This window comes from Dermochelys coriacea, chromosome 14 (assembly GCF_009764565.3).
Source record: "Dermochelys coriacea isolate rDerCor1 chromosome 14, rDerCor1.pri.v4, whole genome shotgun sequence".
NCBI lineage: Eukaryota > Metazoa > Chordata > Testudines > Dermochelyidae > Dermochelys > Dermochelys coriacea.
The window spans coordinates 27,781,774-27,805,210 of record NC_050081.1 but is presented as its reverse complement, the minus strand read 5'-3'; the positions used below and the strand labels follow the sequence as shown (position 1 = coordinate 27,805,210).

Genomic DNA, 23,437 nt, shown 5'->3' with positions numbered 1-23,437 from the left:
TTTGTGTGTGTCTTTGTCTTTGTCCTCCCTTAACGGGTTCCTGCTATAAAGAAAAAGAATGGTTCAGTAGCTAAGAAGTTACATTAAATTGAGAGAGCCAGGTTCAATTCCCTGGCCTGGGACAGTCATTCCATGTGACATCAGGTAACACACCTGTTCTCTCTGTGCCTGACTTCCCCCCCCTCTCTAACATGGGGATAATAGCACTTCCCCTTCACAGGGGTGTCATGAGGCTAGCCACATTAAATATTGGGTGGTGCTCAGGTAGTGCAGAGAAGGGGGGGCAGAGACGAACCTGCAATAGTTGGGAAGCACAGCTGTTTCTTTTCCATGTCAAATCCCAAGGGGGCTGTCACAAGCTCCCTTGATTTCATCTTAAGTCTTTCCATATCGGGTGTGTTTCTTAAAGCTGCAGCTCTTGGGATCCTGTGATTATCTGACCACACAAAAAATAAATAAATAAAAAATAAACTTTAAAAAAGGTTCTTGCCAGAAGAGCTTGAGAGCTTGGAAAAAGTTACTTTCACTCCTGGTTCCATATAAAAACTTGAGAATATGACCAGAGTGACACCCCATCACTCAGCACCAAGCAAACAAAAAGGCCAAAATGTAATACTGTTAAAAAGATCTCATGATTCCTTCAGCCAGTCTCATGAATGTTGTGCACTTGGTGCTGGCAGCACTGCATGGCCATTCATCAGTTTATGACTCCAGGCCTGTTTTCTCCAGGTAAGGCTCTAAGCCTCAGATCCTCAAAGGTGCTTAGGCTCCTACTCCCATTGCAATCAAGGCAGTTAGGAACTTACATCCTTGTGAGATCTGGGCCTGAGGAGCTACATATAGAAATTAACAGTCTCCTTTATCATTTTTTAGTTCCCCTGCAATTCGGGGGAGAGGGCTGTGCTCATTTGCTGCTGGGGCCCACAGCCCGGCTCCATGAACATTCCTGTACCTTGCCCTCTGTATTTTCCTTTCTGTTGCCTGTGCAACATTTAGATAATGACGACACTCCTTTAGGGGGCTTTCCATGGGTCACTGATAGAGACTTAAGGCCTGAGTTGTCAATGCACAGTATTGCCAACTCTAAGCATTGAAAAGTCATGAGTCAGGTTCTCCAGAATGATGAGATTGCCTTAATAAATGTTGGGTACTTTTTATTTTCCTTCTGTTTTTTCAAACCTCTAGGCTGTATTTGGGTCATATTTTCAAGTTTTTCTCTGCAGTAAGAAGGTGTAGAAACTGCCTTTGGTTAGAAAATGAAAGCAGAGACTCTCATCTCATCACATGCTTCCAGGAGCTGCGGCTTTAAGAAACACATTAAATACTGTGAGCGTCATGATAAAATCACAAGAGTTGGTGACATTGCAGGCAGGAATACTCCTTTACACTGAGCCAGAGCAGCCTTGGTGTAAATCAGAATCAGCCCTTAGAAACATTGAGTCCACTTGAATCCATTTTTTAGCCTGTGAATTTAATATGACTGCTTAGACACACAGACCCTGCCCCTGCAAGCTCAGCATCCCACCTGGGCACTGATGTCCAAGGAAAGCCCCAGTGACCCACTACAGGGCTTGATTGCAGGATTACAGCATTATTGGCACATTTTTTCACAAAAACCTCCAAAGCTGGAATATTGCCAAAGAGCTCCTTCCAAGTTCCAGCTCAGTAAACAGGAGGAAGGGAAACACCCAGTTGCTGCTGCAGGCTGGACAAAGTTCTGAACTCAGAAAGTGAAACTAACCCTGTTACACTGTCCAGAGGGAGCCATGGAAAAACCTCCAGGATGAAGCTAGTTGTCCCTTCTGGCTGGAATACTTCAAAGGCCCAGTAATTATAGACTGTGGGCACAATTTCTGCAGACGTCTCCTGCCCTCGGTGCAGAAAACCTGCCCAGCATAGAAACCCGAGGCTGAACAGGCAGCTGGCAAATGTCTTAGAAATAGCCAAATGACTGGGTTTACAGGTAGCAAAGGGAGCAGGAGGGGATAGATTGTGTGGAGAACACCAGGAGCCTCTCAAACCGTTCTGTGAAGAGGATCAAACAAACCTCCATCTGCTTGGTTTACGACAGAGCTCGGGCTGTGAGTCCCATAGAGGAGACTTCCCAGGAGTACAAGGTAGGGAATTGCTGTCAACTATAACGAGTAATAGCTTTGGATTTTAATGACAGGTTAATTTAATTGCATGTTGCCTGTCACAGGTATAATTGCATCATTCAGCTCTGTACAGTCTTAATTGTATGCAAGTTTCTATAAGAAGTAAGTTATAGGGCAGTGTGGCAAGAAGGGCAAAAAATGAAGACTGTAAAGATGTCTGCTGTGGAAAACATTTCTCTGAGAAGCTGAATCCTTTCACAGACCTGTTCCATGAGTGAAATAAGGGAACTTTCTATCCCACAGAAGCTGTTAAATGAGGAGTGAGATTTTAATCACAAGAGGTTTAGGCCAAGTAATGGGACAATGTTTCCTTTGCACTGGAGAAGGGAAAGTTACAAGGCGAGACCATTACGCTAGGGTCTCAGGCACTGGAGAGTTACCCCACCAGAGTGCGTGGCATCCACTAGCCCTTTGGGGGAAAACACCAGTTAGGCACCCCAGCCTTAGAAGTGCTTGACAGTGCAGCAGAGGGGTTACACTGCAAATGTGCAGCAAGAGGGTTTCCAGTAGTGGCAGCTAGTTCTGATCCACAGGAGCAAAAATGCAGCCATGGAACCTAAGCACAACCAAGGCCCTGTGATTTCAAATCCAGCCTTAGAAAGAAATCTGAAATAAAGGTCAGAAGCAATCTGCCTTCCTCAAAGGGGTTTTGCTTTATTTTATTTGGTGGAAATGTAGTCTGAGTAAAGAAGAGGGCACTGAAGTTATTTTTGAAAAGAAAAGGAATTATACATGTAAATGCTCACTGTGGGGGAGGGTGGTTAGTGATGGAAGATTTGATGGGAATAGAGGACGGGGTGCAGCAAGGGGAGACGCAGTTATGAAGGGAAGGAGGGGTTCATGCAATGGTGAGGATTTGGGTGCTGGGAGGGAAGGGGGATATGGGGCTGAGAATAGGAACGGCAGCACCTGTCAGCCCAACATTCCCCTCCCCTGTGTGTACTCCATCCATGCAACCTAATGTGAGCCAGGATATGGCAACTTGCCCTTCTGGGGGCATCTGAGCCCCTTCTTACCCCGGTGTGTATAGCAGGATCTGGGGAAGCCCTGCCCCAGTGGGTGTAAAGCTGAGAACACACATTTTAGTAGTATGCACCAAGATACATTGCTGACATTGGCGAATTGAGAACAGTCATACTCTTATACATAACCCAGGCTCTCCAGTACTGGGAACACCCATTGCTGGGAATGGAAACATTCTCACATCCCTGTTAGGGACCAGAGATCTTGGACCCTGGTCCACAGGACTCTTAGGAGCTAGGAAGCTGCCACCTACTACTCAGTGACCTGCCGTCAGGGGCTAGGGCAGAAGCTGAACCCTGACGGGACTCCAGGCCTGGAACCTGATTGGCAGAATGCTGGGGGTCCTGATTGGTCCACAGCTTCTATATAAATGCATCACAGGAATTTGTCCATACAACTAGGATTCACCCTGTTCCTGCCTCCCCCGCCCCAGTTCCCCGCACCCTCCTGCCTTGAGTCGACTCCTGGTGTCCAACTTTTGGTTCTGATCTCCAATTTGTCTCCTGCCACTGAACCCCTGGTATCCTGACTCTGGTTACTGATTTGTGGTTCCGCTGTCAAGTTTGTCTCCTGCTTCTGATCTCCTCGTAGCCTGACCTGGCCGACTCTTGACTCCCATCCCATGGTTGTGGACCCTGGCTCTGACCACTAGGTCTGACTGTCCATGATGCAGCCGTGAGCTATTGTTTCAGGCTGTATTGTCTCCGTGGGATGTTATTATTCAACTACGATGTTCACAATGAGATGAACTGGACCCTTCACACCTCTCTGACCCCGCAGCTGGGTGTAGGGCTGTGTGTTGCACTTACTTAGATTATGCGAGGGAAGGGGGATCTGAGGGGAAACACAAAGTGGCTAAGCAGTGCACAGAATACAGCTCCTTTTCAGGTGGCTCTTAAAAAAAACCCTTTGTGTTCGGCTCAGTGTTGCCATCCATAGGAGTCAGTGGCATTCCAAGGCCAGGTTCAGTGGGTCCCCAAGTCTGCTTACAAGCCAGGGTTATACCAAACCCTGCAATTCCTTCGTCCATGCCGGATGGTTTCTGATGCTTGTGGGGAATGCCTTTCTCATTGTCTGCAGATTCACTCTCCGTGTTGTAATGTGGGAAGAATACGCAGCAAGGAGGGCAGGGGTCTGGGAGGGGGAGGGCAAAGGTGGGAGAGACACTAATCTTTCTTCTCCAAGGGAATGTGCACAGCATGCTAAAAGAAAGCCCTCTGGGGCAGGGGCGGCCAGTTGTACGGGCCCGGGGTGCCCAGGCTCCAGGAATATTCAGGGCCCAGGGGCCCAACTCCACCAATGTTCGGAGCCGGGTCTCTCCCCCGGCCCCCACCTGCTGCCCCCGGGCGCCTCCCCCTCACCCCGGAGCGACCCTGCCTCCAGCAGGCGTTTTCTCTGCCGCTGCACGCTGCGCTCCCCCGCTGCTGCCTCCAACACAAGAGCGGCGCCGGCAGCGGGCTGAGGGGGGGGAGGAGGTGCACACATGATTGGCATCCCTCCCCTCCCCCGGCACCCATGGGGAGGCAACGCCGTGGGGGTTCCGGGAGACGGAGTCTGGACCTCACCGGAGCAGCTGCTGGGGCTATGGTGAGGGCTGCGGCAGGGGAGGAGGCCACATGTGATGGCCGCCCCCTTCCCCCCTCCCCCCCAGCACCCACCACAGGGGAGGCGAGGGGGCTTCCTGGACCTAAGAGGGTCCTGGCCCCTAGGAGCACATGCAGTGCCGGTGCCGGGTGAATGTACTGCTGGGGGGGGCGGGGGCCTCCTCCCCCGGAGCTCGCTGCTGCTGGTGGGGAGAGGGCTGGGGGGAATGTGGAGTCCTCCTCTCTGGCCCCAGCCCCAGGGCAGCCTGCCTGCACCCCAAACTCCTCATCCCTGGCCCTGCCTCACCCCAGAGCCTGCACTCACAGCCAGAGCCCTCACCCCCCCCCACTCCAACCCTCTGCCCCACCCTGAGCCCCCTCCTGCATTCCCAAACGTACCCCACAGCCCTCACCCCCCACCCTGCATCCCAACCCTCTGCCCCACCTTCAGCCCTTTCCTGCACCATGTACCCCTCATTCCCGGCCCTACCCTGCAGCCCTCACCCCCAACCCTCTGCCCTAGCCCTGAACCCCCTCCCACACTTCAAACCCCTCATCCCCAGCCCCACCCGAGAGCCCGCACGCCCAGCCAGATCCCTCATCCCACCACACCCCCCATCACATTGTGCAATATAGGGAAACTGTTAAATGCTTACTGTTTCCAGTCTATTTTTACATTATTTTAAAATATATACATGGGCTTACAAGGCAGGTGGGGGGGGCGAGGGGGGACTTGGACCTGTTCTGGGCACCACCAAAAATTATACAAACCTGCCGCCCCTGCTCTGGGGAACAAATAGACCCTGTGTGCATTTTCTCTGCCAGCCTCTGAGAAAAAGCTGAACAAACCAACCCCCCCCCCCCTTTTACAGCATGCTCAGGCTCACCTCCCCCCTGAGATCTGAGTTCAGGGGTAGTGATAACGGGGAGTCGATGGTATTCTGTGGTGCGCTGCCATCAGGGACATAAAGCCTGGACAAAACAGAGCATTGGGGGCTGGCTGGGAGAGGGGCTGGACTGAAAGGGACAGGTATGATTGGCGGGGCTGAGCTTCAGGGGGGAGAAGGGTGTAGGAACAGGATTGGTCCACTCAGGCTATGTGCTGTCTACAATTGCCTCACTAGCCACTAACTCCCACCAACAAATTTTCTTTCTGTTCAAAAACACTTGATAATTAAACGGCAAAAAACTCAGTTAACTTAGGGCTGGTCATATTGCCCTAGCTCAAGGATGTGAAACTAACCTCCCCTGACAGACATAGCTAAACAAACCTAACCCAGGTGGAGACAGCACTAGGGCAACAGAAGAATTTCCCCATTGACTTAGCTACCATCATTTGGGGAGGAGGATTACCTGCTCTGAAGAGGGAAACCCACTGTCGATGTAGGTAGTGTCTACCTGAATCACTACAGAGGTGCAGCTGTGTCACTGTGGCATTTTAAGTGTAGATATGCGAGTGTAGACCTGGCTTCACACTCTGCCTTTTCACTGTAAAGGAAAGGACCCACCTGTACCTACCCTACACTCAGGGTATGTCTACACTGGCAAGTTTCTGCGCAACAAGTTATACCACTTTTATTAAAGTACTGGAATTAAACCACTGTTGCACGTCTACATCGTCCTCCTTGTGATGATGGAGTGCATCCACATTAGCAGCTCTTGCTATGGCAAAGAGAGCAGTGCATTGTGGTAGCTATCCCACTGTGCAACTGGCCGCAGGGTACTTTGGGAAGGGTTTGCAATGCCTCATGGCGCAGGAACAGCATCACATGATGCAGGTTTCCCAATCACATTGTTCCATGGGCATCCTACTATATTACCAGCTGCTTTTCAACTGGGGGGGAAGTATGTGACAGGGAGTGTATGTGTGTATATGTATGTATGGAGGGTGGGGAGAGAGTGTGTTTTGGGGGACAGAGAGTGTATCAGCATGCTGTCTTGTAAATTCAGAGAGTAGCAGGAAGCAAAAGGGATTATGGGACACTGCCGAAGGCCAATTGATTGCTTTCTGAGCTGTAATGCCAATACAGCACTGGAGCCTCTGCGCTGTAAGCCTTACGAGGTGGGTTTTGTGCATTGCTGCAACTGAGGAATTTCTGTGCACAAAATGGCTTGGCAGTGTGGACACCTTGGGAGTTACACTGCAGAAAGCTGCTTTACTGCGCAGAAACTTGCCAGTGTAGACAAGGCCTTAGGGCTTGTCTACACTTACAGTGCTGCAGCTGCGCCTACACCTACACCAAAGGGAGAGCTTCTTCCATCAGCGTAGGTACTCCACCTCCCCCAGAGGGGGCTGGCCATGTTAACTGGAGAAGCCCTCCCATTGACGTAGCACTGCCTACACTGGGGGCTAGGTAGGTATAACTGTGCCAGTCAGGAGTATGGGAAATCCACACCCCTGAGTGATGTAGTTATACTGACATAAGTCTGTATTGTAGATCAGGGCTCAAACACAGGTATGTCTACACGAGGATCCTATACTACCATAGCTACGTTGTTGTAGCTATGCCAGCTTAACCCTGTAGTGTAGACATAGGGCTAGTCTACACTTGAAATGCTACGGCAGCTGTTTTTTCACACCCCTGCCCAACGTAGCTATGTCAATCCAATGTTTAAGTTTAGACCAGCCTTAGCCTGCTCCCCTGACAGAGTTCCATGCTTGTGAAATTTAACAACTGCTTCACACTTGTACACAGGATTTCATCTAAATCTGTACTTTCCCCTGCCCACCATTAAACCCTTATATTCCTCCTGACAATTCTTATGGTAAGACACTCCCCATCTGGGTGCCCTGCTACTAAGGCACGCTACACAATTTTGCAATAAAACGATGTAGACTGGATCATCTGCACGCTCCCCTTTATTTGCACCACTTTTATTAAAGCGCTGGAATTAAACTGCTGTTGCATGTCTACACCGTGCTCCTTTACTCGCACACAAGTTGTGGAAAAACTTGATCTCCTCATATCACAAGCATTGAAACACACTTCCAAGGGAAGTGGTGGATTCTCCATCCTTTGATCAAAACTGTCTCTTCAGATTAAGACTGGATGCCTTTTGGGAAGGTATGCTTTAGCCAAACACAAGCTACTGGACTCATTGCAAGAGTAATTGAAATGTAATGACCTCTGATATATGGCAGGCTAGAATAGATCATCTAATGGACCTTCCTCACCTTAAACTCTAATAATCAATGAAAATCTATCAGCCTATGGATCTTTACTGTGAAATGGCTTTTGTTGCTCCAGGATGTCAAAATGAGTCTGCTTAACAGTGTATTTATCCCTTTTAAAAATCTAATATGTCCTGTTTATAATCATCTGCTTCTTAATGACCAACATGCTGTTTGCCACAGTCAGTGTTATACTCACCACTTTTTTTCCTCCCTCCCCTGCTCCAGTTTTGCAACTGAAGTTACAATGAAGATGAAGATTTCCTCATTCTGCTGCTGCTCCACAACCATCTCCTCTGTGCCTGGCTTTATCATTTTCTTATTTGATTTCCACATTCACCAGCAGGTCTCAGGTAGAAATCCCCTACGACACCCGATGCATTTATAGAATTTGTTTGTTTGGGTTGATTTATGAAATTTACCTAATTCCAGTCTTTTATACAAAACTGAACAAAAACTACCACAGATTGGAAACTGGATCTATAAACAAAGATCCTCCAAACCGCGTCCGGACTTACTATACATAACTCTCCACTCTCCATCACTGATGTACACTCTCATCATCCTTCTCCTTTCTTCAAGGCCTTGGGGAGCTGATAGGCCTGGCAACATGCTGAACCAAGGGATGGGAACTGAATGCTGCACTTGCCTGGAAAGTGCCCTGCCACCATCTCCCTCCCACTAGGGCTGTTAGCTCACACACCTCTGCTGACCTTCACTGCCACGGTGTCCTGTGAGGAGAGAGGTGGTCTGCAAGTTAGCCAGGACCGAATCAATTATTTCTTTATATATCAAAATCAACCCCTTGTATTGCACCAGAAATATACTGGAAGCCAGAGCGTATCACAGAGCTCAGGTGGAAGGTTTTCCCAGTGAGGAGCAGAATTAGGCAATAAGATGCCACATTCTGCACTCGCTAAACTTTCCAAGATACAGAACAATCTGGTGGTGGGAGAAGCAGCTTTGGGCCCAAGAAGATCCCAAGCTGTGAACCTGCCTAACAGCAATGAATGTACTCCTTTAGAGACTGAGCCAAAGGTCACTGAAGTCAGTGGGAGGGTTTTCATTGCCACCTAGTGGAATCCACAGCCCCAAGTCAGGCACCCAGGGCTAGATTCACACAGGAACTTAGGCATGGTGGTGCAGAGCATCACAACTCCTAACTTATATGTGCCTAGCCAAACGCTGGGCTTCACAAAGCCTGTTCAATGAATGGAGAGAGAGGGGAGCCTCAGAGTGGGATCCAAAAAGTGCGTGCTAGGTGCTCAGGCTCCCTTTTCAATGAAGGAAGACAGGGGCGCCTCAGAATGGGATTACAAGGGCCAGCTGGCTGAGTGGGGAGCCACCTAAACTAGCCAATAGGAGATGGCGACCCGAGGGATGTTTTCCTTCCCCTCCCCACCCAGGTAGATTTGCATGAGCTCGCCTATGGGGCCTGATCTGGTAGGTGAGCTCGGAGCATGCTGACCAGGTTGGGCCTCACAGGGGAGCTAGGAAGAGAAGCACGTTTCTTCCTGAGGTTCCTAGGTGGCTCTGAGGTTTAGTCACCCACCTGCCTACAATGGAGCAGTGACATATGGGCAGAAATGCCCATGTTATTTCTCCCCCCACCCTGCCCCCCACTGTTCCTCAGATATTCTTGTTAACTGCTGGAAAAAGCCTACCTTGCTTGTCACCATGAAAGGTTTTCCTCCTTCCCCCCAGCCCCGCTGCTGGTGATGGTTTATCTTAAGTGATCTCTCTCCTTACAGTGTGTATGGTAAACCCATTGTTTCATGTTCTCTGTGTGTGTATATCAATCTCCCCTCTGTATTTTCCACCAAATGCATCCGATGATGTGAGCTGTAGCTCACGAAAGCTTATGCTCAAATAAATTTGTTAGTCTCTAAGGTGCCACAAGTACTCCTTTTCTTTTTGCGAATACAGACTAACACGGCTGCTACTCTGAAACCTGTCCTACAAGGCTGTACCAACAGATGCCACAAGTCTTCTCTCCATTACGCAAGCTTTGTGCTGGCATAACTCTATGAAGCTGCTATAACAGGGCCATGGGGCTAAATCCACACAGGGACTTGGGTATTCCAATGCTCAGAGTGGCAATGCCTAGCCTTTAGGCACCCTGCCACCTAGTGCAATCAATAAAGCCAGAGTTAGGCACCTAGACTCCCTATACAATGAATGGGGAGAGAGAGGCTCCTAAGAATGGTATCCAAAAGAGCCAACTTCCCCATCTGGCCTAGGGGAAATGCTGAGGAGAGGGGTTGGTCCTAAGACCTGCACTTCCAAGGTATTTAGTCATCTAACTCCTGGCTGGAGGAAAGCACCTATCTCCACGTGGGATTCACAGCTGTGAACCCTCTTGGAGTTAGGTGTCTGAGCAACAACAGCAACAAAATACTGAAGGAGTAGAAGCTGCTCCTCTTATTACATTTTAGCCCAGTGATTAGGATGTAGGGACATAAGAACAGCCATACTGAGTCAGACCAATGGTCCATCTAGCCCAGTATTCTGTCTTCCGACTGTGGCCAATGCCAGGTGCATCAGAAGTAATGAATAGAACAGGGCAGTTATCAAGCGAGCCATCCCCAGTCATCCACTCCCAGCATCTGGCAGTCAGAGACTTAGGGACAGACAGAGCATGGGGCTATATCCCTGAGCATCTTGCCTAATAGCCATTGATGGACCTATCCTCCATGGACATATCTAGTTCTTTTTTTAACCTAGTTATACTTTTGGCCTTCACAACATCCCCTGCCAACAAGTTCCACAGGTTTCCTGTGCATTGTGTGGAGAAGTACTTCCTTTTGTTTGTTTTAAACCTGCTGCTTATTAATTTAATTGGGTGATCCCTGGTTCATGTGTTATGTGAAGGGCCCCTCCCCGTAAAAGGTGGTAAAACTGAAACACACACGCAAAATGAAGGACCCAGACACCCCCTGATGTTTTATGTGCTCTATTGGCAGCCCCTCTGAGGATCCTGCAGGGGTTTAGGTGGGTGACAGGTGCGTGGGCACTTGCCAGAGGCAGCAGGGTGCACATCCGGCAGCAGAAACATATGCACCAGGGGACTTTTCCAGTGATAATGGAGGTACTGTGGAAATTTGATCCCCTCCAGAGTTAGGTGACAGGGTGAGTGGGGGTTGTGTGAATAGTGGCACCTAAACCTCAGCTTCAGGCATCAAATGTGGGAGTTAAGGCCCAGGTGTTCCAAAATATTTGGTTTGCTAGCTCCTATTGTGGAGGTTAGAAGTTTATATTCCTTTGAGGACCTGGGCCTAGATGCCGAAGTCCCTGTGTAAATTTGGCCCCTAACTCCCATTGATTTCAATAGGAGGTAGGCTCCCAGCCACCACTAGGTGTCTCTTTGCAGCTTTAGGTGCCTAAATGCCTTTGAGAATCCGGTCCCAAGGCATTAAGGGGTCTAAGTGTCGTTAACTCTCAATGGGGTTTAGGCTTTTTTTTTCCCAGATGTTACACATTGTCTCACAAATGGTGATAATTAGCAACAACACACCAAAAACTGGCAATCGGAAATGCTTGCCAGAAAAATGACATGCACGTTACCCCTGATCTGCGCTGCTTGTGCAGATAATTCAGGAACACATTTCACCACTTCTAACAATGTATGTGGATGTCTGGTTATGCAAATGCATTATTCCTAATAACCTCACATATAAACTCAGGAAACCCTGCCCGTTCACAAGACCCTGCAATGGCTCCATGGAATATAAAATGTATAAACTAGAACCTGCTTTGTGTGTCTTTTATATCAGTTTCTCCCTCTCCCTCTGAATTTATTTTCTTTGTGTTCTGGTGCATTTCACAGCCCAGTTTAGAGTCATTGGACCTGACCAGCCTGTCACTGCCATTGTGGGAGAGGACATTGTGTTACCCTGCCACCTGTCCCCCAGGATGAGTGCTGAGAACATGGAGGTGATATGGTTCCAGTCCCAGCTCTCCCAGTTTGTTCATCGCTATAGTGATGGGAAGGATCAGACTGAAGATCAGACACCAGAGTATCAGGGAAGGACAGTGTTTCTGAGAGATAGTATCGTTAATGGAAATGTTTCGCTGAGGATACACAATATCAGACCCTCTGATGAGGGACAATATAGGTGTTTTGTTCAGTCCTTGACATTTTATAATGAAGCCACATTGGAACTGAAAGTAGCAGGTCAGTAGCTTGTGTTTGTATTTTCTTTTGAGATGGCAGTTAGTGTGTCTCATTTGCATGTGACTTCCTAGAAATGAACCTTTCTTTCTTTCTTTCTTTCTTTCTTTCTTTCTTTCTTTCTTTCTTTCTTTCTTTCTTTCTTTCTTTCTTTCTTCACATATCCACTAAAAGGAGCGTCTATCTCTTGCTCTAGGAACTCCGTGAAAATTCCATATACATAAAACCACTCAGCGATATACCAATAACCACCAACAGTAACCCAGCAGCAAAACACACCATCCGAGAAGAAGACCCTGGCACACATCCACGTAGGGTGCATCAGGTTGCAGCCTCTTATTTTTCCCCGCACCTCCTAATCCTGGCACACCTCATCCAAAACCCCGCAAAGTCATGGGCCCTCCTCATCAACCTCCTCCTAGCATAGGCCAAGACGGCTATCTGTCATATCAGGAGGAGGAAGCTGGATGTGTGTGTGTGTGTGTGCATATGTGCTCTGTGTCTGTGGGGCTTATTTCAGTTCCCTTGTGAAATCAAGCCTCCGAGCAGAGTTCCTCTGGGCAGCGTCCACTGATTCCTTGGACACCTTTGGGGAGTAGTCGGTGCAGTCTGGGGTTCTCTGCTTGGTGTCCCCTTCCAGTTCCTTGATTTTCAACCTTTGACCTCACCCCGTTTCTGTTTTCTCTTTTGTTGTCCCCCACAATCCCCTGGACTTAGTGGCTCCTCCCCTTAGTTGAGGTGCATGGCCTTCATTTTGGGTGGGCCTAAACACACCTGTCCAGTACTTCAATAGTTCACACCTTCCAACTTCTACAACAAATTAAGCAAGGTATTGTAAAGATGACAGTCTCCTTTACTGTGCAACGCTGAGTCATTCCCAGAGTGTGTCCCTCATGTGTACTGAACATGCTCTCTATAGAAAAAATAGAATGTGGTCATGTAATTAAAGACTGTATCATTATGCCTACACACACAGGGGCTGACTTAGTGTTGCACAGGTGACTTTAAATCTGATATTTCCTAACTTTTGAGTGTTTGACTTTGCAACCTTAATAGTGTATGTGTGTGTAAACTGAAAGAAGAGCAAACCAGAAAAAAAGCAAACTGAAAAAAACAGAAATTCAATCATGTGGAATCGTATTGACACACACCACTGGTCATCAGCCAGGTTGGAATCTTAGATCCACAACATAGCCTCTGCCACTTGAGCTGTTGGAGTAACAGAGAGCAATAGCAACTTCTCATCCTCTGTGTGGACCAGCACTAGACTAGATCCATTTTGCCAATGGATTTCACAGGTTATTCTCTGACAGCAGAGGAATAGTGAAATTCAGAATTTTAGGTTCCAAGCCAGGCTCAGGAAGGTTGTACACTCTAGTGAGCAATGACCCTGCTACCCCATCCCCTCCAGCCTGTCCAAGTCCTGTCTCTTCCTTAAACTAGCTCATCATCCTAGCTCCATTCTTCTGACCTAGCCAGTTCCAATCTCCACTCCTCAGGCTTCTCATCCCAGTCCCAGTCTCCATGCCCAGTCTGTCCTAGTATCCCGTATGTCCTGGAATCTTCATCTGCTCCCAGTCTCTACCCCCACATCCAGTTCTTCTCCACAGTCTCAGTCTTATTGCCCAGCCATTCCTCGTCCCCTCATGCCCAAGCTCCTCTTTCAATCTCTGTCTCTCTCTCTCCCTTAGTTTCCAGCCCCAGTCTCTCTCTCTGGACTCCTCATTCAGTGTTAGTGTATCCCCTTCACCAGTTCCAGTCTGTTTACACAGCCAGTCCCAGTTATCCCCCCACAATATGGGTTCTTATTATATCCACCTCCCTCTGCCCCCTGTTTACCTCCCTGGCTCACTTTCCTTGCCCAGCCTGTCCAATCTCCCTCCCCCCACCCACCTCTCAGCCTGCACATCTCAACTTCTACTCTGCATTTCCCTTCCTTCTCCCCCACCAGTTCCAGTCCCAGTCTCCACCCAGTCCCCCAGGCTCCTTGTCCCAATCAAATCCCCCCACCCTCCAGGTCCATCTCCGGTACCCTCTGCGTTCAAGTCAAACAGTTTCCTCCGCCACACTGCTTGGGGCCAGTGGGGGAAAGGAGGACTGAGAGAACAGGGGTGACAATTTTCCTGCTTTCAGTTCTGGTGCCCATCCCTGGCCTGACCCACAGTAGCACTTGCAGGGCATTTGCCTGAAAAGTCCAGCTCAGTCCCCTGCCATCCCAGGCAGAAGCATGCTCAGTGCAGATGGAATCAATGCAAAATTTTGTTGTGGCCTTGTAACAAGTCTCTCCTGAGCATGTGCAAATGGAGATTATTCAAAGGTATATAGCTTGGCCTAATTTGGGTGATTTTGTCACCATGATGGCAAAAGGCACATACCTCTGCCAAATTTCACAGCCCTGGTCCAAAGCATGGGGATACTACGGATTCTCAAAAAAAGTCACCAGAATATATTTTTAACATGGAAAAATAATGTAATAAGCTGGGAGTTCGCTTTCTGTAGCAAAGGAAAAGGGTTACAACCCTGCATGAAACTAACACTATGGGATGCCACTAGTATCTTGGAGACCAAGAACAAAAAGGGATTCTGTAAGACTGTATATTGAACTGGAAAGGGGGGATCCATCTCCTGGACTGAAGGTGCAGGTGCAACCCTTGCCTGTTACTCCTAGTGTTTCTATTTGACCTGCCAGCATCATTTCAGTCTTCCCTTTATTTAGCCAGTCAGTTCACTGTTCAAGTCCCAACCATTGTCAGGAAGTGAGAAGACAGCCAGCCAGCCACATCATCATTCAGATGAATGTTAAAAGCATGTGCTGACTGAGCAATCAGGGATGTCTTACAATCACCCTTGGTGCCTTTACATATACTATAAAACAGGAGGAGTGAAATGGATCCTACAGTTATTAGAACCTACAGTCTAGCAAATACATACAAAGATACAAGTTGAGCTAACATCAGTATGACTATTGCTATCTTGGCCAACTCCAGGGACCTCTGGAGCGAAGAGCTGTAATAGACTCATATCCTTTCCGGATTGGTCACAGAAAGGGATGCATAACATGCAATCACCAGTGGGTGACACGAGTGTGAAGACCTAGCACAAGTGTATACCCCTTGCTATACACACACCCTGAAAACAACCTCTGAAGGGAAAAACATGAAGAAAACAGGCCTTGAAACGTTGTCCAAAGGTCTGTATGTACATTTTGGTCCAGTCAAGCTAATTGTGTAAGTAAATTCCTGAACTGGGGTTTCTCAATTAAGAACACTCTCTCCCAAGCCCCTAGAAATGGACTTATCTAAGGAGAGAAAGCTCAAGCGATTTCAGTTGTAAAACACAAAAAAAAAGGATGGCCTTAAAAGTGCACAGATCCCAAGCTATGCAGGATCTAGAATCAGCTTAAAGATCAGGCAACAGAGGACAACAACTCAATGCAAGTTGAGAATTATTAAAATTAGAGAAAATACATTCTTCTCTTAATATTTGCTCTGTCTACACTGACAACGATGTTTCAGGATAGCTATACTGGTATAGCTACACCAGCAAACCCTCCTAGTGTAGACACCGTTTGTACTGATATAACTCATACTAGTTGCCCAAACAAAATCAGCTACATCAGCAACAGGATATTTTTGCTGGTATAACTGAATCTACACTAGGGCTTTTGCCAGCATAGTTATGTTGGTAAAAAATCAACCTCCTGACTGACATAATTATGCCAACAAAAATTTTAAGTCTAGACCAGGCCGAAGTCTTGTCCTAATTCATCCTTCAAGAAAATTCCAGTTTCAGTTATGAAATAATGCAATAGGATTTTGCAGGTAGATCTTACTTGACACTATTGTTCCCCTTTGACTATTGGTATTAGATTTCCAGGACCTTAAAAGTCAATTTCCTGTGTGTAGCAGATATTGGGAACCCAAGAGCCTAGTATTTTTTTAGTGTAATGTATCTATTTAGAATGAGTAGAAGAGTCTTGTTTGCTGAATCAGGAGTGGTAACAGCATGCAGGAAACCCACTGCCACAGAAAACTTGGCCAGGCACCTCTGCTCTATACTGAAGAAGCACCACTCTTGCCACTGCCTTTCTCCAGGAGCACACACAGGAGTCAGAGCTGGACCTGACTGCTTAACACCCAGCAGTTCCCAGTCCCTGCATCTTTTCCCCAGTCTAATTACACAGCAACATGCAATGAGTTTACTTATTCCTGGTCTTTTAGGAGCATCTGGGTGCAGTGAATTAACCCACTTGACAACTCTCTGCAAAAGGTCATAATATGAGTGACTCCTAATGGTGACCTATTACACTATAATGAGGGTAGTCTGTCCCCCACACAACCAGGGTTTATTGTTTTTTAAATGTTCACATAATTTACTGTGTCCATGAGCACGGGGCATTCAGATTCAGAAGCCATTTATCTCCTCTATCGATGGCTTAAAACATTATATTTTATGCTGAATATTCATATAAATTAGCATATCAAATTAACAGCTGTATCCCATTCTCCTTCAGCTTTAGGTTCTGATCCGCAGCTCTCTGTTGAGGGTTATCAGAATGGAGGGATTCGGGTGGTTTGTCAATCCATTGGTTGGTATCCAGAGCCCCAGGTGCTATGGAGAGATCCCAGTGGACAGCATCTATCATCACTCTCTGAAATATCCCGAGTGGATGATGGCCTGTTTGAAGCACAAACTACAGTCATTATGATAGAAAACTCAAACCAAAAATTGTCCTGTTGTGTCTGGAACAGCCACTTCAATCAAGAAAAGGAATCAACAATTTATGTATCAGGTCAGTAACAATCAAAGCCACAAACTAATTATCAACACACACATACAACTGGGTAACAATAAAAAGAGGAAGAATAGATGTATGGTGAAGAAAGTGGACTAGGACAAGCAAGAGCTGCATTCAGGTCCAAGTTCTGCTAGGAACTCCCTCTATGACCTTAGTCAAGACATTTAATCTCTCTGCGCATCAGTCCCCATCTGTAAAATAGGGATAATACTCATTCCTTTCTCCCACGCTATCTGTTTTATTCATGTGGGTGGTGAGCTATTTGTAGCTGTTTCTTAGAATCATAGAATCAAAGAACTGGAAGGGACCTCAAGAGGTCATCAAGTCCAGTCCCCTGCACTCAAGGCAGGACCAAGTATTATATAGACGATATCCCTGACAGGTGTTTGCCCAACCTGCTCTTAAAAATCCCCAATGATGGAGATTTCATCACCTCCCTAGGCAATTTATTCCAGTGCTTAACCACTCTGACAGTTAGGAAGTTTTTCCTAATGTCCTAGGTTTTTCCTAAACCGCCCTTGCTGAAGTTTAAGCCCATTGCTTCTTGTTCTAGCCTCAGAGGTTAAGAAGAACAATTTTTCTCCCTCCTCCCTGTAACAACATTTTATGTACTTGAAAACTTATCATGTCCCCCCTCAGTCTTCTCTTCTCCAGACTAAACAAACCCGATTTTTTCAATCTTTCCTCATAGGTCATGTTTTCTAGACCTTTAATCATTTTTGTTGCTCTTCTCTGAACTTTCTCCAATTTGTTTACATCTTTCCTGAAATATGGCTCCCAGAACTGACACAATACTCCAGTTGAGGCCTAATCAGTGCAGAGTAGAGCAGAAGAATTACTTCTCATGCTTACAATACTCCTACTAATACATCCCAGAATGATGTTTGCTTTTTTTGCAACTACGTTACACTGTTGACTCATATTTAGCTTGTGTTTGACTATGATCCCCAGATCTCTTTCCGCAGTACTCCTTCCTAGGCAGTCATTTCCCATTTTGTATGTGTACAGCTGATTGTTCCTTCCTACGTGGAATACTTTGCATTTGTCCTTATTGAATTTCATCCTATTTCCTTCAGACCATTTCTCCAGTTTGTCCAGATCACTTTGAATTTTAATCCTAACCTCCAAAGCACTTGCAACCCCTCCCAGCTTGGTATTGTCCACAAACTTTATAAGTGTACTCTCTATGCCATTATCTAAATCATTGATGAAGATATTGAACAGAACCAGACCCAGAACCGATCCCTACAGGACCCCACTCATTATGTCCTTCCAGCATGACTGTGAACCACTGATAACTACTCTCTGGAAACTATTCCAGTTATGTACCCACCTTATAGTAGCTCCATCTAGGTTATATTCTTCTTCTGTGTGTGCACAGTGCCTAGCACAATGGAACCTCTAAGCATTTATTCAATTTACATAACAAATTCAAATGTCTCTATAACAAATACAACTACATTAATAAACCAAAAACATTGAAAATTCACGTTTCCTAGAGCTATGCAAGTGGTACTGAAGGGATGGAAGCTACACAGTGGCAAAAGGAGACAGAGTGGCTTGGTAGTATACATTTTCCAATCTAACTTTTTGAAAGTTGGGAAAATGTTTAGAACTGAGAGCTTCTCTCCATGGTGCAGCAATGCACACGATGTGGGTGTGATTTCTAAAGTGCATTAATGTGTTGGGCATTAATTGGTCCATACAGACCCTGCTGGTGCACACTGATAATTTCCTAGTGCACTTCGAATGTAATATATTTTCAAACTTGCAGAGCATGTTAGTGTATTTTAGAAAAGACATCCCTGTAGTCCACACTACTGCTCCCTGTAAACAAGCCCTTGGAGTGGAAAAAGTAAAAAGTGAAGGGAACAAAAAAGCCTGTTAATTAATCATTTTATTATATTCAGTGTCAAAGAAGGAGGAAAAGAAGTGAAGAATGAAAATGTGAATATTTTGTGAAAAAATATGTTATGAACATTTGGAAAATGTGAAAAAAATGTTGTTTTGAACCCTGAGAAATTGAAACAATTTTGAAATTTTGAAAATTTCCATGAACCTGTTTGTTTGTGTCTTTGTTTTTCCAGTGTCATTGTTGTTAGGTCTACTGCCAAAACAGTCAAGTTTTTTGTAGACATCACAGTAGAGGTATTAATGCTACTGCTAATCACTGAGGTATGAATATGAAATACTGTTGGGTAGAAAGAGATAATTTCAAACTGTTGGAGACCAAGTAATTTTATTTTTAAAATGACTAACAATATTTAGTTTAGACAAACAAGCAATGGTAGGCCAGCTCTTACTAAGTGTTTCTCTTGCTGGAAATTCAGGCCTGTGACTCCCACTGTTTTATGTGCAGTGGTTCTTTTACATACATTACGGGACACCATGATCAAAACCAAGCAAAAATAATCACAGTCTTATCAAACCACTTATCAAACATTCCATACAAATCACCATTCACAACTACCAAGCTTATATCCAGGTTTCAAAACACAGCATAAAAGAAATGGACATAGAAAAATAAAGAAAGATTTGTTTAAGCACTCTTAGGGGCAATAAACATGGTTTTATGGATAGAATCATAGAAGATTAGGGTTGGACAAGACCTCAGGAGGTCATCTAGTCCAACCCCCTGCTCAAAGCAGGACCACCATCAACTAAATCATCCCAGCCAGGGCTTTGTCAAGCCGGGCCTTAAAAACCTCTAAGGATGGAGATTCCACCACCTCCCTAGGCAACCCATTCCAGTGCTTCACCACAGTCTTAGTGAAATAGTGTTTCCTAATATCCAACCTAGACCTCCCCCATGGCAACTTGAGACCATTGCTCCTTGTTCTGTCATTTGCCGCCACTGAGATCAGGCGAGCTTCATCCTCATTGGAAACCCCCCCTCCCCCCACTTCAGGTGGTTGAAGGCTGCTATCAAATCCCCCCTCACTCTTCTCTTCCGCAGACTAAACAAACCCAGTTCCCTCAGCCTCTCCTCATAAGCCATGTGCCCCAACCCCCTAATCATTTTCATTGCCCTCTGCTGGACTTTTTCCAATTTGTCCACATCCTTTCTATAGTGGAGGGCCCAAAACTGGATGCAATACTCCAGATGTGGCCTCACCAGTGCCGAATAGAGGGGAATAGTCATTTCCCTTGATCTGCTGGCAATGCTCCTACTAATGCAGCCCAATATGCCGTTAGCCTTCTTGGCAACAAGGGCACACTGCTGACTCATCCAGTTTCTTATCCACTGTAATCCACAGGTCCTTTTCTGCAGAACTGCTGCTTAGCCAGTCAGTCCCCAGCCTGTAGCGGTGCATGGGATTCTTCTGTCCTAAATTCAGATTATCACAGATAGGGAGGGGCTAGCTTCCTGAAATTTGCTTGTCTCCACCATGACAGAAAGCAGAAGTCTCCTGGAATTCCTTTGATTAGCTCGAACATTTTGTAACATTAAATAAATAAAAATGTACTCGTGAGATACTTTGCTCCAAGTACAAGATGTATACACTTCCTTTCAAATGTGCAGCTGAATTGTGCTTTATCAAAACAATGAGAATAATACTGCCCATGAAAATATTTTTCATGCTGACTTTTTTAATGTTCTTCTGATCTTCTGTGGGTGCAGATAGAAACCCTGCTTTGGATGTATTTCCTTGTAACACAATCATTTGACTTTGGAACTAGATTGCCAAGTAATGCAAGTTCTGGGATTTTGTTTTTTTCAGATGTTTTCTTCCCAAATGTCTCCCTGTGGATTGTGGCTGTGTGTGTGATCCTGGTGGTTTTATTTGTTTGCATTGGCCTCATTGTTTATCTCTTCAAAATGAAAGGTAAAGCATAAAACAAGAAAATACAGTGTAATAAAAAAAAGACAATTGAATATCATTACATGAGAGTAGAGGGAAATTAAGCCTAGTGGTGAGGGCCCGGGGCTGGGGCTCATCAGACCTGGATTGTTTGCTTCACCAGTGGCTCTCTTGTGACCTGGGGCAAGTAACTTATGCCCAAATGCAGTTAAGTGTTGCAGTACCCAGCTCTGTGGGTGCCTAGCCACCCAGTGGAATCCACAAGCCCTGACTAAGGCACCTGGGGAGAGATAGGTGCCTAAAAATGGGATCCACTGGGCAGGGAGTCACCAAAGATAGCCAAACAAGATGCTGAGGAGAGGGTTGTGCCCTCAGCCTTGCCCTTCTCAGGGAGTTAGGTGCTGAAGTCTGGGTTGGAGGGAGGCACCTCTCACCATTTGGTATCTTGAGCCCAGAACCTGCTTCTGGAGTCAGGTGCCTGGGACATTTCTTGCAAGAATGGCAGCCACACAAAATGGTGCTGACGGTTTCCTTGACAACCTTCAGCCTGGTGGCTAGGGCACTCAGCTAGGGTGACCAGACATCCCATTTTTAAAGGGATAGTCCTGTATTTAAGCCCTCCTGCAGGTGTCCCAGCTTTTTCTTAGAAACGGGCAAATTGTCCCATATTTTCTGTCTCCCTCCCCATCAGTACTGGCAGGTCCTGCTGCTGGCTGGATCCCTGCTCACCAGCCGCCCGTCCACCTGAGTGGGGGGGGGTCCAGTGGCTGACAATGGGGATAGGTGTGCAAGGCTGGTGGCGGGGCAAAGCTGCAGTGCACAGGGCCGACTGCTCCCCCTGCTGGCTGGTCAGCTCAGCCCCTGCTGCGTGCTGGCTCTCGGACAGTAGGGCCCTGCCCCCAGTCCCATTTCCAGCCAGCACTGACTGCGTACTGTGAGCTGTGGTGGCTGGTGAGTGTGGGCAGGCACCAGGCAGCTGCCAGTTATAAGTTGCCTCTGCTGCCCACCCATCAGCCCTTTCCCTCTCCCCTGCTTTCCTCAGCCCTGCTCCCCCTCTCGCTGTCCTCTCCCTGCTTTGCCCCTTCACCCCCTCCCACCCCAGACCCCCTGCTCCTTCATATTCCCCCCCGGCAGAGCATGTCCTGCCCCCAGCACTGTGTGGAGAACCAGCCCCTGGTTGGAGCGCTCAGCTCACTAACAGCCTGGCTAGCAGGCTCCTTCCTTCGCCCACTGCCTCTGGCTGGGCCGGCGCTCTGAGAAAGCCCAAGACCCTCCAGCCCGGGGCACTGGCCAGGAGGAGCCAAGCTCTGTATATGCAAAAGCTCCACACAGCACTGGCATGGGGAAGCCTCTCTGCCCCTCAGCTAAGCTCTGGAGTGGTGGGGGGGAAGCAATTTTCAGCCTGTTCACGCCCCAACTCTGCAGGCTCCACAGCAGCCCCCCAGGCAAGGGTTTAGCGCCCTCTTCACCCCCCCACCTTGGGTCCTGTCCCTGCCTCCAGGGAATGTGGGGCTGCTCCATTCCCTAGGCACCCTCCCCTGCTGAGCCACCTCTCTGGTCAGGGTCACTGAAGCCCCTGCAGTCAAGTTCCCTGGGCCCTGGTGCACAATGCATCCTTAGGGCTTAACCCCTTCCTGCCCACACTGTAGTCGGGGCACAGGAGGTGGCTGGATTATGTTAGTGGGCAGCATCAGCCTGGAGGTGTTAACTTCCTTTTGACACTGTGCGGGCAAGAAGGGACAAGCTGCTTCCAGCCATAGAGGATTCTGGCGGGGGTGGGAAGAGATGAGCTCTGCACAGACATGGGCCAGGTTATCTCTTCTCCCACCCTTCCCCTGTGGCTGGAAGCAGCTCCCGTCCCTTCCCTCTCGCACAGTGCCAAAAGGCTGCTGCTGGCCACATTCTGGTGTGAATCCTGGCAGAAATCTGGGAAGGGGTGAGGGGGCATGTGATCCTGCATGTCCCCCTCACATGTTGCCTCGGGAAGACATGGCACCAGGAACCAGGAGAGGCAGCTTTGTCCCGGGGTCCCAGCCAGGAATGGAAGGTGGAGAGCGCTGGGCAGGGAGGGTTGGGTCAGTCGCTCACCCCCCCCCCCCCCCCCGTGTGAGAGGTGTACAGGAGTGTGTGTGTTTCACCTCTCCCTGTATGTCTGTGGGGAGGCAGGGGTGTGTATGTCACCTCTCCCCATGTGAGCCCTAAAGCCTTAAAGATAAGAAGATAAATAAAAAGAATGCAACTATGCAGTAATTCTTTTTACAGGGGTCAGTCAACTTGATGTTAATTTGAACATTTGTACTACATAGTTCTGCTTGATTGCCTTTGAACTCACTTGAATACAAATAATTTTACCAGGTGTCCTGTATTCAGCATAGGGAAATATGGTCACCCTAGGTGAGAGACCCTGGCTCAATTCCCCCCTTAGACCGATAGAAAGAAGGGTTTGACCTGGAAGTTTCCTACCTAAGCGCTTGTCATTCCCACACACTAACTAGTTCAGTGCTTATTTAATTATTTATACACAGTAGAACAGCTTCAATTGGAGAGAAACTCACCTTAGAATAGCCCAAAGGCTAAGCTGCTCAGCTGAGAGGTGGGGAACCCAACTACACATTTTTTTCTTCCACGGCAGGCAGAGGAGGGAATTGAACAGAGGTTTTATGCAGCCTGGGTAACTGCCCTTGCCACTAGGCTAACAGGAGGGACCCCAGTTCCCATGCCCTGCTGCGCT

At 47.4% G+C, this 23,437-nt stretch overlaps 2 protein-coding genes across 9 annotated transcripts in view; both read left to right on the top strand.

Annotated features, from left to right (window-relative positions):
• Positions 1–23,437, top strand: part of LOC119843012 (zinc finger protein RFP-like) — a 163,868-nt gene that overhangs the window by 73,921 nt on the left and 66,510 nt on the right. The gene's annotated exons all lie outside the window — the stretch shown is intronic.
• LOC119842848 (butyrophilin subfamily 1 member A1-like) overlaps positions 1–23,437 on the top strand; it is a 41,851-nt gene that overhangs the window by 5,134 nt on the left and 13,280 nt on the right. For 2 of the 7 annotated variants that reach the window (XM_043496829.1, XM_043496828.1), the window contains exons 1-4: positions 8,294–8,790; positions 11,761–12,108; positions 16,619–16,897; positions 20,626–20,730. In XM_043496829.1, the coding sequence (XP_043352764.1) occupies positions 8,571–8,790; positions 11,761–12,108; positions 16,619–16,897; positions 20,626–20,730 (952 nt within the window). In that variant the 5' untranslated portion in view covers positions 8,294–8,570. The other 5 variants (XM_038371541.2, XM_043496832.1, XM_038371543.2 and 2 more) reach the window with 5 other exon arrangements.